This window comes from Leiobunum rupestre, chromosome 7 (genome assembly GCF_980474605.1).
Source record: "Leiobunum rupestre chromosome 7, qqLeiRupe1.1.hap1, whole genome shotgun sequence".
NCBI lineage: Eukaryota > Metazoa > Arthropoda > Arachnida > Opiliones > Sclerosomatidae > Leiobunum > Leiobunum rupestre.
This window is the reverse complement of record NC_143390.1, coordinates 20503835-20519359: the sequence shown is the minus strand read 5'-3', so window position 1 is coordinate 20519359 and position 15525 is coordinate 20503835. Positions and strand designations below refer to the sequence as shown.

At 36.9% G+C, this 15525-nt stretch overlaps 1 protein-coding gene across 3 annotated transcripts in view; it reads right to left on the bottom strand.

Annotated features, from left to right (window-relative positions):
• Positions 1-448: 448 nt before the first annotated feature.
• LOC149935076 (uncharacterized) overlaps positions 449-15525 on the bottom strand; it is a 323937-nt gene continuing 308860 nt past the window's right edge. The window contains exons 1-2 of one of the 3 annotated variants that reach the window (XM_090154484.1): positions 9647-9711; positions 449-2305 (exon numbers count right to left, since the gene is read on the bottom strand). In XM_090154484.1, coding sequence (XP_090010610.1) covers positions 955-1971 — 1017 coding nt within the window. In that variant the 5' untranslated portion in view covers positions 1972-2305; positions 9647-9711 and the 3' untranslated portion in view covers positions 449-954. Of the gene's footprint in view, positions 2306-4121; positions 4163-9646; positions 9712-15525 lie in introns of those variants that run through there. The other 2 variants (XM_090154485.1, XM_090154486.1) reach the window with 2 other exon arrangements.

Genomic DNA, 15525 nt, shown 5'->3' with positions numbered 1-15525 from the left:
TATAAGCGGTATGAGTATCTTTAAGGGTCACTTCTGGTGCTCTGTAAGTTTTCTTCGTTCGTCGTGGTCTTTTATAATCTTGCTTAGGTGATAAGAGAAGTTCATAAGTTAACCTTGTTTTTTAGTTTCGTATTTTTTAACCGAAAGATTAATAAGATGTAGCGATAACAAATCACCACACGCGCCGCTGTGGACGTTTCATAAGTATATATATTTTTTTTTATCCCGCAATTCAGCAACGCTGGTGTTGCTCAGGCGTCAAGGATGCGAAGGTTCCGTTAGCTTGAGGTTGGAATAGATCGGTACGCCAGTTTATACTTACCTCGAGTGAGATCGCACTGTAAAATATAAGCGGTATGAGTATCTTTAAGGGTCACTTCTGGTGCTCTGTAGCGGTAGTGTTATTACAAATTCCGTCTGCCAAGAATTAAGTTATTAGAGGAAAAAGCTGAAGGAAAACCATTTTATTGTTCAAAAATGTTGCAAAGAAAAACAAACAATTTATGAAAATGATTAAGAAGACCAGATATACCTTAGAACAAAGTTTCGTTCTAAATTGGGAGATTTGGTTCGAAATTAGGTGTCGTTCTTAATTGGGATATTTTTTTCTAAATAAGGAGGATCCGTTCTAAATTGGGAGGTTTCCTTCTAAATTAGGAGGTGTCGTTCTAAATTGGGAGGTGTAGTTTTAAATTGAAAGGTGTCATTCTAAATTAGGAGGTTTATTTCTTAGTAACCACCTTCAAAATGTCGTCTTCTAGAAAAAAATCTGAGAAAAAAAACACTTTCATTTGGATCAAAATTAAACTGACTATTTTGGTACGGAAAAAGCAAGCTGTCTCGTTGAATTTGTGAACGATGTCTGATAAAACCACACGTCTTAATTACTTGGAAACAAATAAGAAGATTAGATTAAATTGACTGAAATACGCATGTTTCGTTTGGTTCTAAAATTCAGTAGATTTGTTCTTCAGAACCGCATTCGACTTTGACAAGAGTGTTCGCGTTCATTGGTCGACACCCCAACTCTTCAGAACCGCATTCGACTTTGACAAGAGTGTTCGCGTTCATTGGTCGACACCCCAACTCTTCAGACGGAACACCAACAAACTCCATGTAGTCATAAACGGGCTCTTTTTTAATGGCGCTGACATCAACTGAGGGTCTTTCAGTGCCAAGGATCACTTCCCTCTTAACGGGTAGAGTTGAGGTTAGGTTCGCGTCAGGGTCGGGAACTTCGGGTTGTACGAAGTGGGCGGAGTCGGGGATTTCGGTGCAAGATTGAATTTGTTCATTTGTCACGCGTCGAAGCTGCACCGAGCAAGAACGAACTCCCCATTGACGGCAAAGGCTCTCAATCAGCCGTGGTCGTGACGGTGTTCGGTGCTCTGGATCTGGTTCGTGACCCGTCGAAGCACCACTTTGATTTGCGGGATGACCATCAAATCGAAGGTGAACTTGGAGGTTTCTTTTCGAGGCGAAGTTATGGTCACAAATTGGGCACTTGTGTGGCCTTGCCCTCTGAGGTTGACGCGCTTTTTCGTGAATTAAATTTCTTTGGTATCTGGATCTGTATCGGCGCTTTAGGATACCAGATGGTTTCTCTCTCGTGTGAGTTAGTTGATGTCTAATCAAATTCTTCTTCAATACAGACGCGTAATTACATTGGTCACATTGAAATGGTTTCTCGCCCGTGTGAGTTCTTTCGTGGGAAATCAAATTGATCTTTTGGGAAAATACTTTATTACATTGATCGCATCGAAATGGTTTTTCACCCGTGTGAGTTCTTTTGTGCATAATCAAATTGTTTTTTCGTGCAGACGCGTAATTACACTGGTCACATTGAAATGGTTTTTCGCCCGTGTGAGTTCTTTTGTGGGTAATCAAATTGTTTTTTTCTACGGACGCGTAACTACACTGGTCACATTGAAATGGTTTTTCACCCGTGTGAGTTTTTTTGTGGATAAACATAGTGGTTTTTCGCGCAGACGCGTTACACCGGTCACATTGTAATAGTTTTTCGCCCGTGTGAGTTCTTTTGTGGGTAATCAAACAGTTCCGGAATGCAGATGGAAAATTACGTTGGTCACATTGAAAGGTTTCTCGCCGGTACGTTTTGTTTTGTGAACAATAAAATGTCCCACGTGGTTCGTGGCATAGACGCACTCAGTGCACTTGTGTTTCTTCCCTACTCGGCTGCTCATTTAACCACGTTCAAGGGATAAGTTCTGCGCGAAGTCTCTTTTGCTTGAGGAATCTGTCTCGCTGCTATGACTGGCAGGATTTGTACCGTTGCTTTTAAGGCCTAAACCAAATAAAATTTCAAAATTACCAATAACGAAATGGATTCAGCGGTCACCCCTTCTGAAAGTTATGAATGAAATTAAATATTGTTACTAACATCAGAGGAACCAAGAAAATTATTTAAAAATGTAAGGGCAAATAACGGAAACCAAATAGTTTAAATAAAGAAAAACATACGAGAAATAATAAGAAGCTTTCTCGATCAATTTCAAATTGATAAAGGAACTAGTCGTTACATTTGATAACTTATAATATATTTTGAAATGGTTTAATGAGTGCCTAGCTGTTAACATTTTGGGTTGGTACCAACACACCAACGCACTTTCGTTTTTTTTATGTACTTTAGACAATATTGAACATTCCTGCGTCAAAATTGTTTTGCGGAATTGAAAATACCGAGAAAATACGCGGAAATATTATTTTTTTAAATTAACGTTTCCTATCCCCATTACCCGTTTGTGGTATAGTAGGATACACAAAATTTAGCGATTTTTATTGGGTGGGGATAATATATATTCTAGTTTTCTTTGGTAAAATGGCCTCTAGGTCGCGATGCTAGACGGCCCATCGTGATTAGCAAGAATGGGGTTGGGGTAGCGGCGCGTGTACCCAGCACGTTCGCTACTTTATTGGAAAGGTAACGCTGCCCTTGAATACGACCCCGATTTCAGGCACTTTTCAGTGAACCATTTCGTTTACTTCAGAGATCCGGAAATCGGGGTACACACGAATCGTACAGAAAGACTTGGTTCTTCCTCTTTCAGGTCGAAGGAAACTTTTTATCCCTGGATATTGTTGGTTTTTGAACGCAGCATCTACCTTGACCATGTAAAATTTTTTTTGTAACATTTAACTTACGCAAGTTGAACCATATCAATAAATAAAAATGCTTTACTTTTATTACATATTTATTTACTATAAAATTACTAAATAAAAATAAAAACACGTATTATTGCTAAAGTTTGAAAATATTTTTTGTATTACATAATTAAGGTATTCATATAATAAAATTTTTGTTGACTAGTTTCGGCATTGTTAGTGCCATTGTCAAGACTGAATATTTTTATACCTTCCCGTAAGTTCCGTTGGCTAATTTTATTTGGTTGGGCTACTATTTTAGAATTTTCAAAATCAGTTGTGTGTTTTGTTTCTTTACTCCTGGTTTGTACCATTCAGATTTATAAAAGGAAAGTTCCAGATTTGGTTTTAGCTCTTATGCATAATATCGAAGACGCTTTCGAACAAGGAAATTGACTATTAAAAATTAAAAGTTATCGATGCAATTAAAATTATTAGCATAAAATTAAAATTTACGGGCGTCACCATTTTCATATAACGCGGGCTCTCAGGTCGCAGCATTCTGATTGGCTCTAGTTCCCAGCTGTAAGAATTTTACTGTATAATTTATAACTTCTTTTGTACTGTCGCCAAGTGCTGGTTTTAAGTTGGCTGTCAGTAATACGTGGAATTGCGTCTAGACTATTTGAGTACCCAATGATAGGGTAAAGATGATGGGGTGGCAGAGTGGTTAGCACTTTCGCCTCGCAGCAAGAGGAGCCGGGTTCGATCCCAATTTGTGACACTGGGTGAAAACTCGGAACAACTCCTTCTGCGTTGAGTTTGCAAGTTCTCTCCCCACTGGTTTAAGGGGTTTTCCCCCGAGTTCTTCGGTTTCCCCTTCCATAAAAACTTGTTGAGGTTAACGGTAATAGTTAGTGTAGGGAGTTGGTGGCTCGATCAAAAGTCGCTTGATGACTTAGGCCTAAGGTGGTGCCTAGGGTATTAGCTTAGTTGATTAGTATTATTATTACTATTACATTTTCTTGATTGCTACGAATGTTTTGGGACAGTGGTGAACACGGAGATCTCGGAAGGAAGGCTGATGAAGATTTAGGGCTATCCATCTCAAAAATACCTTATATAAGAAAAAAAGAGTTACAAACAAATAAAAATATTTCCCCTTAACATGAAGAAAATAAAATACTTACTCTTAATATAAAAATATGAAATAGTTTAATTCATTTACTTCTGTATGACTAGATCTTAAGACTAGATTATGTACATGTAGCTAAAAACTTTGAAGCAGGCGAATCGGATGTTCCGTCCAAATGTATGGCTGCCAGATATGTTTTAACAATGCGACCCCCCGACAATTCTCATGGGACTATTCTACAGATAACCAATGGAGAAGTTAGGCTTACCCCACATAGTGTTTACCTCGGTTGTTGTTTACATAGTTATGGCAGGGCGACTTAATCCTTATGATTTAGACCCTTTATATACCGATTCAGAATTAGAATTAATGCAAAATGAGGCAATTCAGGAAGAAAATGGACGAAAGTCTGCATAGAAAATATTTTTAACATTGACGAGGTAAAAACTGACTGCCAATGTGAAAACTGTGTACCATTGTGGTTAGGCCTTGGCAATAACGATATCATTATGGAAAATTTAAAATAGTATCTTACTCTTCAAGACATAAAAGCTGGTGTTATCTGTTGTAAAGTGTTAACAGAATAAGTTTGTTTCTACAGCAGCACATGCCAGCTAACCCGTCAACCTGTATTAAATTGTTTCAGGGGTTTACGAATTTGGTTATAGATAGGCTTTCTCTAGAAACTGGCTATAGAAGCTATATGCACAACAGGAGACGACCACCACCACCAGTAAATTTAGCAAACCAGTAAGAATACTTAATGCGTAACTAAATTAGTGCAAATTTTAAATTTAATTGCTAGGTCATATAGGTATGCGGCTTATCGTACTTTTAATCACATGATATACCACAAATTGGGAAGAAATGCTAGACGTATCATTCCGTTATGTGTACTTCTAAAAATTAGGAGAGAATATCCCGAAGAAAGTGCAATTAACTACACAGGTTACAAACCGGTTGCTGAAGTATTAGCGGCATGGGATTAAATGGAAAAAAACCTCCCCGATGGTTTAAAATACTGATTTAAACGTGTAACCTTAGTCAGAAATAACCACCGCTGTGATATAAACGGTTTAGTTAGATGTTAGCTGTTTTTACATTTAATTATTTATGACAAAATATCACCTTAGTTCATTTTTACTCATTTTAAAATATCAAACCTGAAAAAATAAGTTAACACCAAATTTGTAAACTCACGGAAACTTACTAACAACTTTTCACTCTATGGCATTTAATGTTAAAAAATGTAAACAAACTCACGGTTAAATTCATAATTTCATTTGAGCTAGGTTTGGTATGTTTGCTATCTGATTATTTCAAATATTTTCAATACAATTTTTGGTTCATATCTGACTGGCCTCATTTTGTAACATTTCTTCATTCAGAAAGGGATCCGCAACCTGCGTTTCAGAAATTGGCAAAAAAATATTTATTATGGGACTACGAACAAATTAATCGTACCGATAAATTCAAATGTGCAATGTAGGCTGCAAATCCCTTTAAAAGTACAGTAATTGAGAGCAAAAGTATAATTTTTTTTTTTAATAATTTACCATATAAACCAATTAAGTTATATCCCAGCTTCTGAAATGTATGTTTTTTTTTAAAATATAATTTTAATAAATTTCAATGTAGTCGACGTCTTTTTGCTGCATTTCTCAATTCTTCTTTCTCCGGTCTTGGTATAGGAGCAATATTCTTCGGGAGCACTTATTAGTTCTTCACTCGTAGCTTCTCCATTAGTTTACCTCTTTACAATATTTTCCATCAAATTAAAAATATAACTAAGACTTTGGCTCTTTCAGCGGTCTTGCATTCCATTCATACGTGGCTTTGGAGAAGAAATATTAAAAATCTTCTTTAGTTTGGTTTTCTACTATCTCCGTTTGTATTTCAAAAAGATTTTCTATGCCCACATTATGATCAAAGTCATATTGTTTTGAACAGTACTTGTTCATTAAACTATCGAATGACTCAAGCGCAGACGTATGGAAAAAATTATGAACTTGTTTCAAATCTTTTAGTAACGGTTTGTTGTTAATAAGTTTTACTACATAATTGTAGGCTGCGCTGTTTGGTTTTATCCACTTTCTCCTTTCTCCATCCTGAGTTAACCTAGCGTGACCACATTCTGGATACTTTTTAAACTGAGAGAAAGTGTGCTTATTAATTATGTGATACTGAAATGATTTCCACATTTCAATCAACATTTCTGGGTAATTTTAACATTTCTCCGAGCAATACCAGAAATGTCTGGAAAGTGCTTTCACCCACGGCTGTAGATCTTCGTTACATTTCAATTTGGGCATTGCCCTAATTTTTTTACCAACTCCTTTCGCCAGATGCCAAACGTCGAACTGATGATCTTTTAGTGGGTGCTCATTCCGTAAATAGGATCTGATTTGAATATGGCGATCTGCCGTTAATTGATCAATCTTTACCTTACCTTCCATGCGATTTAGACATTTTTTTAGCCCTAATAATTCCATGTTGGTTGATTTGAATTCTACTTCTGTTTTTTGGATAAGTTCAAAGTGTACACATTTACTCGTATTTTGACACATGAAAGAGTAGGTACAGTAGCGGGAACTGTGGCCAGGACTATCACAACGACCATCCGCTGACAACTTAACCTCTGGATTAGTTTTCAATTCTTCTAATATTGTTTCTTGCTCCCTTTTCCAAGTTTCATTTATTTCGGGAACTAGAATATTCTTCTGTATGCCATAGAAAGTTGTCTTCCCAATACCCTTTAATCCCAAAAATTCAAAGAAGGAGTGAAACCTGTGAAACGTCCCACCACTTAGTAAAAATGCTGCGGCAATAAGTAAATTTCCAGCGGGCTTTCTTCCGATGAGAGGTTGTGATTTACAGGTATTTAGATGACCATTTAAACAATAAAACTTTATAGTTACAAGGCTACCTTCATTTTGAGATTTTTCAGCGTCGGAAATATCCATCATGGTCACACATCACTTTTGATAAAAGTTTGTCCAATTTACTTTCAAATACTATATACTTTCGTTCACGCACTAAAGTCTGTGGTATTAAATCTCTTTTTAATTCTTCTAAAACTGCTTTAGGGGAAAGTGTGTGGTTATCTGACTCAGGAGCGGATCCATAGGGGGGGCGATGGAGGCGATCGCCCCCCTTAGAATATTTGAAAAAACATAACAATTTTTGAAGTTATTGAAATATATTTATAGAAACTATAGTATAGTATACTAAGTATAGTAGACTTTCTAGTTGTAGAAAGTACTTCGTTTAAGCAAACGAAAATGAGAGCTCCACGTTACATTTTCACGCTCCATATAGGCTTCGAGCTTAGAAACGATAGCGCCATCTACTTTAATACCTGCCAACTAAATTTGTGAAGAAATAGCAGACGACTTTTGAATGCCCATGATCGCCCCTCCTTACTTGATGGCCTGGATCCGCTCCTGATCTGACTCCTCACAGCTAGGTTCGTAGAATGAAAGCTTGTCAAATTCCGTATCACTTTGAGAAGATGATATATTAAAAGGACTACTACAATAGCTTTTTGGCGTTGATTGAGTATACGGTTACACAATGGATTACAGAGTGGACTATTTTCCACGTTGCTTTGATGTGTTTGAAATATATGTATGGAGTATGAATGGTCACGAGGCACATGAACTTTTAAACCATCTGTTAACGCTTTCATTTCTTCACAAATTGTCTGTGGAGTACAAGTATCTGTGCCAAAATCTACAGTTTCCAAAACTATTTCCTCACACTGCACACCTAAACTTATAGGCCGTGAAACCATTTCTTCACACTGCACACCTACAGAGTGCACGAATCGAGAATCACTTCTAATGTTACTTGAGTTCGCTGTAGGAGCTGTAGATATTTCTAAATCATCACTCTCATTGACCAGTAGCTCTTCACTCTCATCATTCTTTGGTGTTGCACTCTCAACTTTGGACACCAGAAAAAGCGTTGGAATCGAACCAAAGTTCAATTTTGTATATGTTTTGGTTTTTTTTATCTTGAAGAACTCGAAAACACTCTTTGGCAAAATGCTTTCCACAAACTCGGTAAAGGTTATTAGGGAAATCAGGCTTTTTTTTAAGTGCCTATTTCATACCCAGCTATAGCAGTTTCAATTTTATCTTTTGCCGATTTCTTGGCGTGTTTGACCCATTCTTTAGTTAGCTCTACATTTTTTACTAAATCAGGAAGAGTAAAATATTTTACATTTGGTGTACAACGACTATTATTAATCATACAGCTTGGCATTTTGAAATAGATATGCGACCTAATTTAGACCCCCTAACTTTTTTCTCTCGATATTAGGCACCAACTAGGCCCCCTAACCCAATGACAACAACGAAAAAAATTGAAAACAAAAACCACGTAATCCAAGCAGCTATCCTTCCATTGGCTAATTCTAGAGCCAATCAGGGAGCTGCGACCTGAGAAGCTTTTAACTTAAATCAAATGGCGGCTATTATGAACATGTAACTAAAAATTTATTAAATTAATTTTAAGTTTAGTTAATTCTTTTTCTCGCCAATTTTTAGACATATCTAAGCCCGTCTAATATCTTAAATATCAAATTAATGTAACCTGAACCTTTCCTTTAATATAACCTTTATGTTCAGAGAGACGTTTTTTTAAAATTACGTTTAGTTCGGCCAATGTAAGTTGAAGTACAATTTTTACAGGGCATTTCATATATTCCTTGTTTATTATTTTTATCGATGTGGTCTTTCCCATTGTTTAGTTGTTTTTTTTTTATATGATTAATAGGTTTACATGATATTTTTATATTTCTTTTTTCGAGGCAATTTGCTATTTTCTGTGATACATTAGGAAAATATGCGAAGGAAAAAAATGCTTTATTATTTGTGCTTTTATCATCTATTAAATTTGTTTAAGGTTTTTCATATTGCTTTTCAATTTTACTAAAGAATCTCTGAACTATTTGAGGGTTAAAGCCACGATTTCATTTTATTTATTTATCTTATGCCCATCGCGTATCCTACTTCATCTACGACAATTAAGCGGGCCGAATTTTGAAGAAGTAACGCTAAAAAAACGTAAATTTTACATAATTAATCTCAGCGTATTTTCATTTCCACAAAATAATTTTGACAAAGAAATGTTCAGTATCGTCTATAGTATCCAAAAAAAAAACGAACGGACATTGGTGAATTGGCATTTTGTCAACCTTTTAGATAAATTAGCTCGCGCTTTTTGTAATTTGTGGTTGAATAATAGGAAGGATCTTCAAACTAGGCCTTGGTTAGGAAATCATTGAAATAAGATTTTAAAAGCCTTTTTTACCTGTTTATGAGGTTTTTGTAAAAAATATCAAACATTAAAAGTTTAAAATCGGGAGTATTTCGAATTTACCTTAAACGTAAATATAATAATTACCTAAATTTGCAAATGGTTTCGCAGTGGTTTAGCACGCCGTTTTTTTTACTTCATCAGAATTCCCATAGCCGCGAAAGATAAATTTGACGCTGAATGAGGTTACACGACGAATCAACATTGACCTATGGACTTAACTAAATTTTAAAACATCTTATTATTAATTTTAAACAATATTCAAACAAGGATAATACAAAAGAGGATACGAAATGAATGGCCTTTTTTGCTCCCCACCCGTTGAAGAAGAAGGGAAAATGAAAAAGTGGAAAATAAGTTTTGATCATGGTAAAACAGCTTTTTAGCGCCATCGCTCCACCACAATACGAAGCAGCCCCATTTACATTTATCACAAGGATCAGCGTTGCCAAATGTACTATAATTATAGTACATTTCCTTAATTTTCCCTTTCGAATTTTTCCTTACTATAATTTCAATCGCGTACTGTATAGTACGCTTTTTGGGATAACTGTACTATAATTTTACTACATTTCCGTTATTTGTGAGATAATTTAAGAAATTTTAGAAAGTTCTTTTCTGTTAACATAAGAACGGCGTTTCCAGTTTCTTATGTTACTAAACATTTAAATATTTTACTCCTTGGAGTGTTTGGTTTTTACTCGAAAATGTAGCCAAAACTCTGATAAAGCCCCACGGTCCAAGTACTTGGCTTGCCCCTACTTAGTTGACCAGCCCGTTAGACAATGCCCAGGGGGCGAAAATGTTTCTGTGCCTAAAGGCGCCAAAAGGGTTAATCCGCCCCTGCATCCTATGTTAAAGAGTGGCCAACGCCCACCCTCAGGATACCCGGGTGGGCAACCCAATACAAAAGCTGTTGAGGCCATGTGATTTCCTATCGTTAGATAGACGGAACGTATCAAAGGTGAAATAGGTAAGCAAAACACGCCGAACATAATTCTTTTAAATTATTATTATTCTTAAACTGGGATTCAAATGTGTTTTTTTTAGGAAATTTATATTAAATAGAATAGAAATTAATAGAATATGTCATTCTCGAATTTTATATTATATCGTTGATTAAATTGATATTTTCTTAGAGCAGATATTTAATATGGATTATTAAAAACTGCATAAATCATATTATTTCAATAATGTATTTATGTACTAAGAATATGGCAAGACGGAGATTCTGTCCCCATGGTCGCATACTTTGCAGCTAAGTTCGACTGCTTTGGATTTTTTGTTCTCACTGTTGCACGTAGACGCGAGCGTAGACGATTCCAATCTTTTACTTTTATTTTACTATCGAATGAGAGCAATTTTTTCCCCCGATCACTCTCCCTTTAAGGGGGTTGGTCGGAGGGGGCGGAAACTAACGGCTAATCTGCGTGCGCGTCAAAGAGTTCTATCGAATGAGACCAACTGGTTTTTTCGGTCACTCTCCCTTTAAGGGGTTGGTCGGAGGGGGCGGAAATTCACGGCACTGCGCGTTCTATCGTTTGATATAAAAAGTACCATCCTAAGTTAAAGAGTTGACTTTAACGTATTGTTATTAAAGGAGGGGTCGAAATTGTGTCCCCTGTTTACCTGACAGACCTGAAACTGGCCATCGGTAAAAGTTGTGTAGCCCCACATTGTAATTCTTCGGGGAGGCGAAACTTGAGGTTCACTTGACCTTAAACGCCGTAAATATACGTAAAATAACGCGGAAAAAGGAACGTCAATTGCGACAACTTAACTAGCTCAGTTGGGAAAGGCGTCCGTTTTGGAGAATACGCGGCCAGGAGCTATCTAGGTTCGAGTCGCGGCGTCGCTGATAATATAAATTATATCAAAAATTATTTTTCGCAGCTCCATCTACCGTGTCGTCGCTTTTCCACGTCAAACAAACTACAAAAAAAAAACAAACAAACACACACACAAACACTTAACGACATTCCGTCGGTAGCAATAGTGCCACTTCGATATATATATCTCGATGTGGAACTAAAAAGGAAATATAATTCAAATTTTGAGAGCGAAAAATAATGTTGCGTTTTCCAAATTCAATTTTTAATTACATTAATAAACGTAGTCTATAGAATAGTAAAATAATTTTCGTAGGGGCGGTTATAGCAGAGGAGTTATTGATGTTTGAAATGCGACCCCACTCTCCAAAAAAGGTTTTTAAAATTCCCTCGGCGACAATATTTAAATTTAATTTACTAGAAAAAAGAGACCGTCAAAGTTATTGACGCAGCGACTATATTTAAAAATAATTTTCTCGAAATTAACACGGTCAAAGTTGTTGAAATTAACCCGTTCCGGCGATGAGAACGAGGGGCAGATCACCCACATGATTAAATCTGCGCTCTTGGCCGATTACATTTGATTAAATCATGATTAAATTGATTAAATCGCGATTAAATCTAGTTAGTGATTAAATTGATCAATCGCATATCTAAGTGGAAAACGAGGGTGAAAAATGTCTAGTCAAGATAATATATGGGACAAAATTGAAAGCGAGTTAAAATTCCTCAGAGATAAGTGGGTGCGTATGCCGATAAGGGGGCACCTGCGGGCGGGGGAAACGGGGGTGAAACGGGCCCCTATAGGGGCCCCATTTTGCGTACATTTTCGGCGGGGTCAAAAGGTTAGCTGTTTTACGAGGTTGATTTACGATGTTAGGTCAATAGGTTATCTGCCCCTATGGACACGATGCAAACAGCCGTTAAATAAGGGTGAAACAGGCCCCTATAGGGGCCCCATTTTGCGTACATTTTCGGCGGGGTCAAAAGGTTAGCTGTTTTACGAGGTTGATTTACGATGTTAGGTCAATAGGTTATCTGCCCCTATGGACACGATGCAAACAGCCGTTAAATAAGGGTGAAACAGGCCCCTATAGGGGCCCCATTTTGCGTACATTTTCGGCAGGTCAAAAGGTTAGGTCAAAAGGTTAGCTGTTTTACGAGGTTGATTTACGATGTTAGGTCAATAGGTTATCTGCCCCTATGGACACGATGCAAACAGCCGTTAAATAAGGGTGAAACAGGCCCCTGTAGGGTCCCCCATTTTGCGTACATTTTCGGCAGGTCAATAGGTTAGCTGATTTACGATGTTAGGTCAATAGGTTATCTGCCCCTATGGTGGTGACACGATGTTATGCAAACAGCCGGCCCGTCATAGTTAATAGCTGGAGGCACCCCCATTTTAGGTCAAAAGGTTAGATGATTTACGATGTTATAACCCATAAAACCCAGGTGCTAACCCATTATAGGTCAATAGGTTATCTGCCCCTATGGCGGTGACACGATGTTATGCAAACAGCCTACCCGTCATAGTTAATGTCGGGCACAATTCGAGTTGGTTTTCGCCGACAAACACTTTCGGGGCCCTAAGGGTAGCGTAAAATAGCGGGCGGTCATCGGTAAAAGTGTTTTGGAAAAAAAGAGCAGAATGTATACAAATTATAAGGTTTTATTAAGATATTCAAAGTTACAGTACATTAAGCGGATGAAAACGCTTAAAGATAAAACAATGTAGTTTTAATATATTTATGGTTGGTAGATACCATAGTAAACAAATTGTAAAAGTTAAATACACAAAACATATTTTGGTTGGCCACTGTTTCTTTAAAATCGTCAATAATTTTAAATGCTGTTACGTAATTGGACGCGTAGCGGACAACGGTATCATACCTTTCATGTTCATCCGATAGAAATAAATTGTTGGGTTCTTTATACAATATTTCGTAAATCTTACGATAATTATCGGTTATAACGTAACCCATTAATTCAAAGAGTTTTTGGTTCACTTTAAGGAGTTGAATGTGCGAATTAATGAAATATTTGAGTCTGTCCAATTCTCGAGTTTCCGGCGCTTTGATTACGACCGACGCTTCGGATATCGTACTTTGCAAGGTTAATTCTTTTTGGTCAGACATGGCGGCGGTCACTAGCGCGTCTGATAACGGGAACGGTGATCGAAAGGGCAGCCTTTGTGGATCATTTATTTGTTCCCAGTGGCCGTATAAATCATCCCAGGCGCGCGAAGACATTTCAAAGACCTGGTGTGTGATTTTATTGCATAGAGCTACAGATATATCGAGTTCAGACTAAAACCCGTAGTAACGAAAAGCTCGGATGAAAGTGAATACCGATGGTTAACTTTCCGCTGAGTCGGATCAAATTTAGACATTTTAGTGGGCCCAGGAACGTTATCTACACAGCTTCGTTTAGACATGATGCTTGAGAAACGGTTTGTAGTGTACTGCCGATGGATGACGGGGGTGAATGTCTTATATATAGCGATAATAATTTGATGACGTAATCAGGATGATGTAATGGGTTGACTCAATGACTCACGCGATTAGTCAAATTTTGCGGTGTTATGTGTATAGCGACGGCCATATTGGTAAACCAAAGAGATAGAAATTCTACAAGTCCCATTAAAAGTAAAATCAACGCGATTAGTAATGCGTTTTTAGGATTGTTCGCGATAAGCCGACTAACGGGAGAGGCGGGGATAGAACCTTCCATACCGGAAGTTATCTTTAAACTAAATTTATCAATAAACCAAAAAAGGGATTTAAACGTTATATATTTTATAAAAAACCAAATGACATACAAAGTATTAAAATAAACAAATAACTAAAATAAACAAATGACTAAAATATACAAAAAGAAATATGGACAAAAAACTAAAATATAGAAAGGAATTATTTACAAATGAAAAAATATACCAACAAATGAAAAAAAATATATACAATAATTAAGAGGATCTATTCCACATAGTTTATGGGGCTCCATAAAATTCTACGCGCAACAACATTCATTTATAACCATTTTTCGACAAAACGTTTGTCCCCAAAAAATATCTAACACTTTGAAACGTCTTTTTTAAAAAGTGTTTGAGCATATAACTCTTTCACCATGACCATCCTTCTACGCTTAAAAACAGCTGTGAAAACAATCGCTTTTTATAAACATTTCGGTGCACACTATTTTAACAATACCCGATTTGACGCGTCATGTTAAATTCAGGAGTCGTGGGTCAAACTTAATTTGCATCGTAAAAAAGGTTAGGGTTGACACAAAAAAAAGAGCCCCTAAACCATTTTCCCTTCAAAGAAAAAGACCGTAGGGGCCTACATTGTTCAATTAAGACTCGAGCGGCGTGGCCCCCAAAGGATTCCACCCTAAGGGTTTGGTGTCTAATAAAATAGCGGCTCGTAAAAAAATTGGGGCCGCTCGGAGAACAAGAAGGGCACAGTCAAAAGTTTTTTTTTCGTATATTCACCCAGCTTTGTCAAAATAGTCAAAAGAGTTTTCTGCGGCTCTTTTGAAAAACAACATGTGTCAGCGATAAAAGGATGAACCGCCACCAAAATTATGGGGCTATCATTAAAGTAGCCCTTGATCCATCCTTAAATTTAATAGGCTTAAAAAAACAGTGGGGCCCATCTTTTAGAAAACAATCGAGTTTTATATAATAGAGTTTCGAATTAACGACGTGATATTATTTTTATACAGCCTCAAAAGATACGTATAAATAGAGCCCTATCGGTCAAAGAAACTTCACTAATCAGCGGAATTCTCAAGTTGGAAGTCGTTTTCTTATCGCCTAGAAAAATGGATAGCGAAAGCTTATGTTGGTTTCTAGACGATTTGGAGGTAAATAGACCCTGGTCCGTACCGCAACTACTGCAATTTTATTACGGAATATGTTTATTTTTAAATTTAGAGCCGGGGTTTGCACCAAATAAGTTACCCGCAATCTTTAGCCGTCTGAGTTTTAAATTAATTTTGACGGTTATTGAAATTTTTGAAACTGTTCAATCTATCCCCCACGTTCCAGAAGCGTGCCAAACGGTAGCCGAACTCCGATTATTTAATCAAGCATTACCGCCTCGGTTAGGCGAAATTATTGAAGCTAGATATAATAAG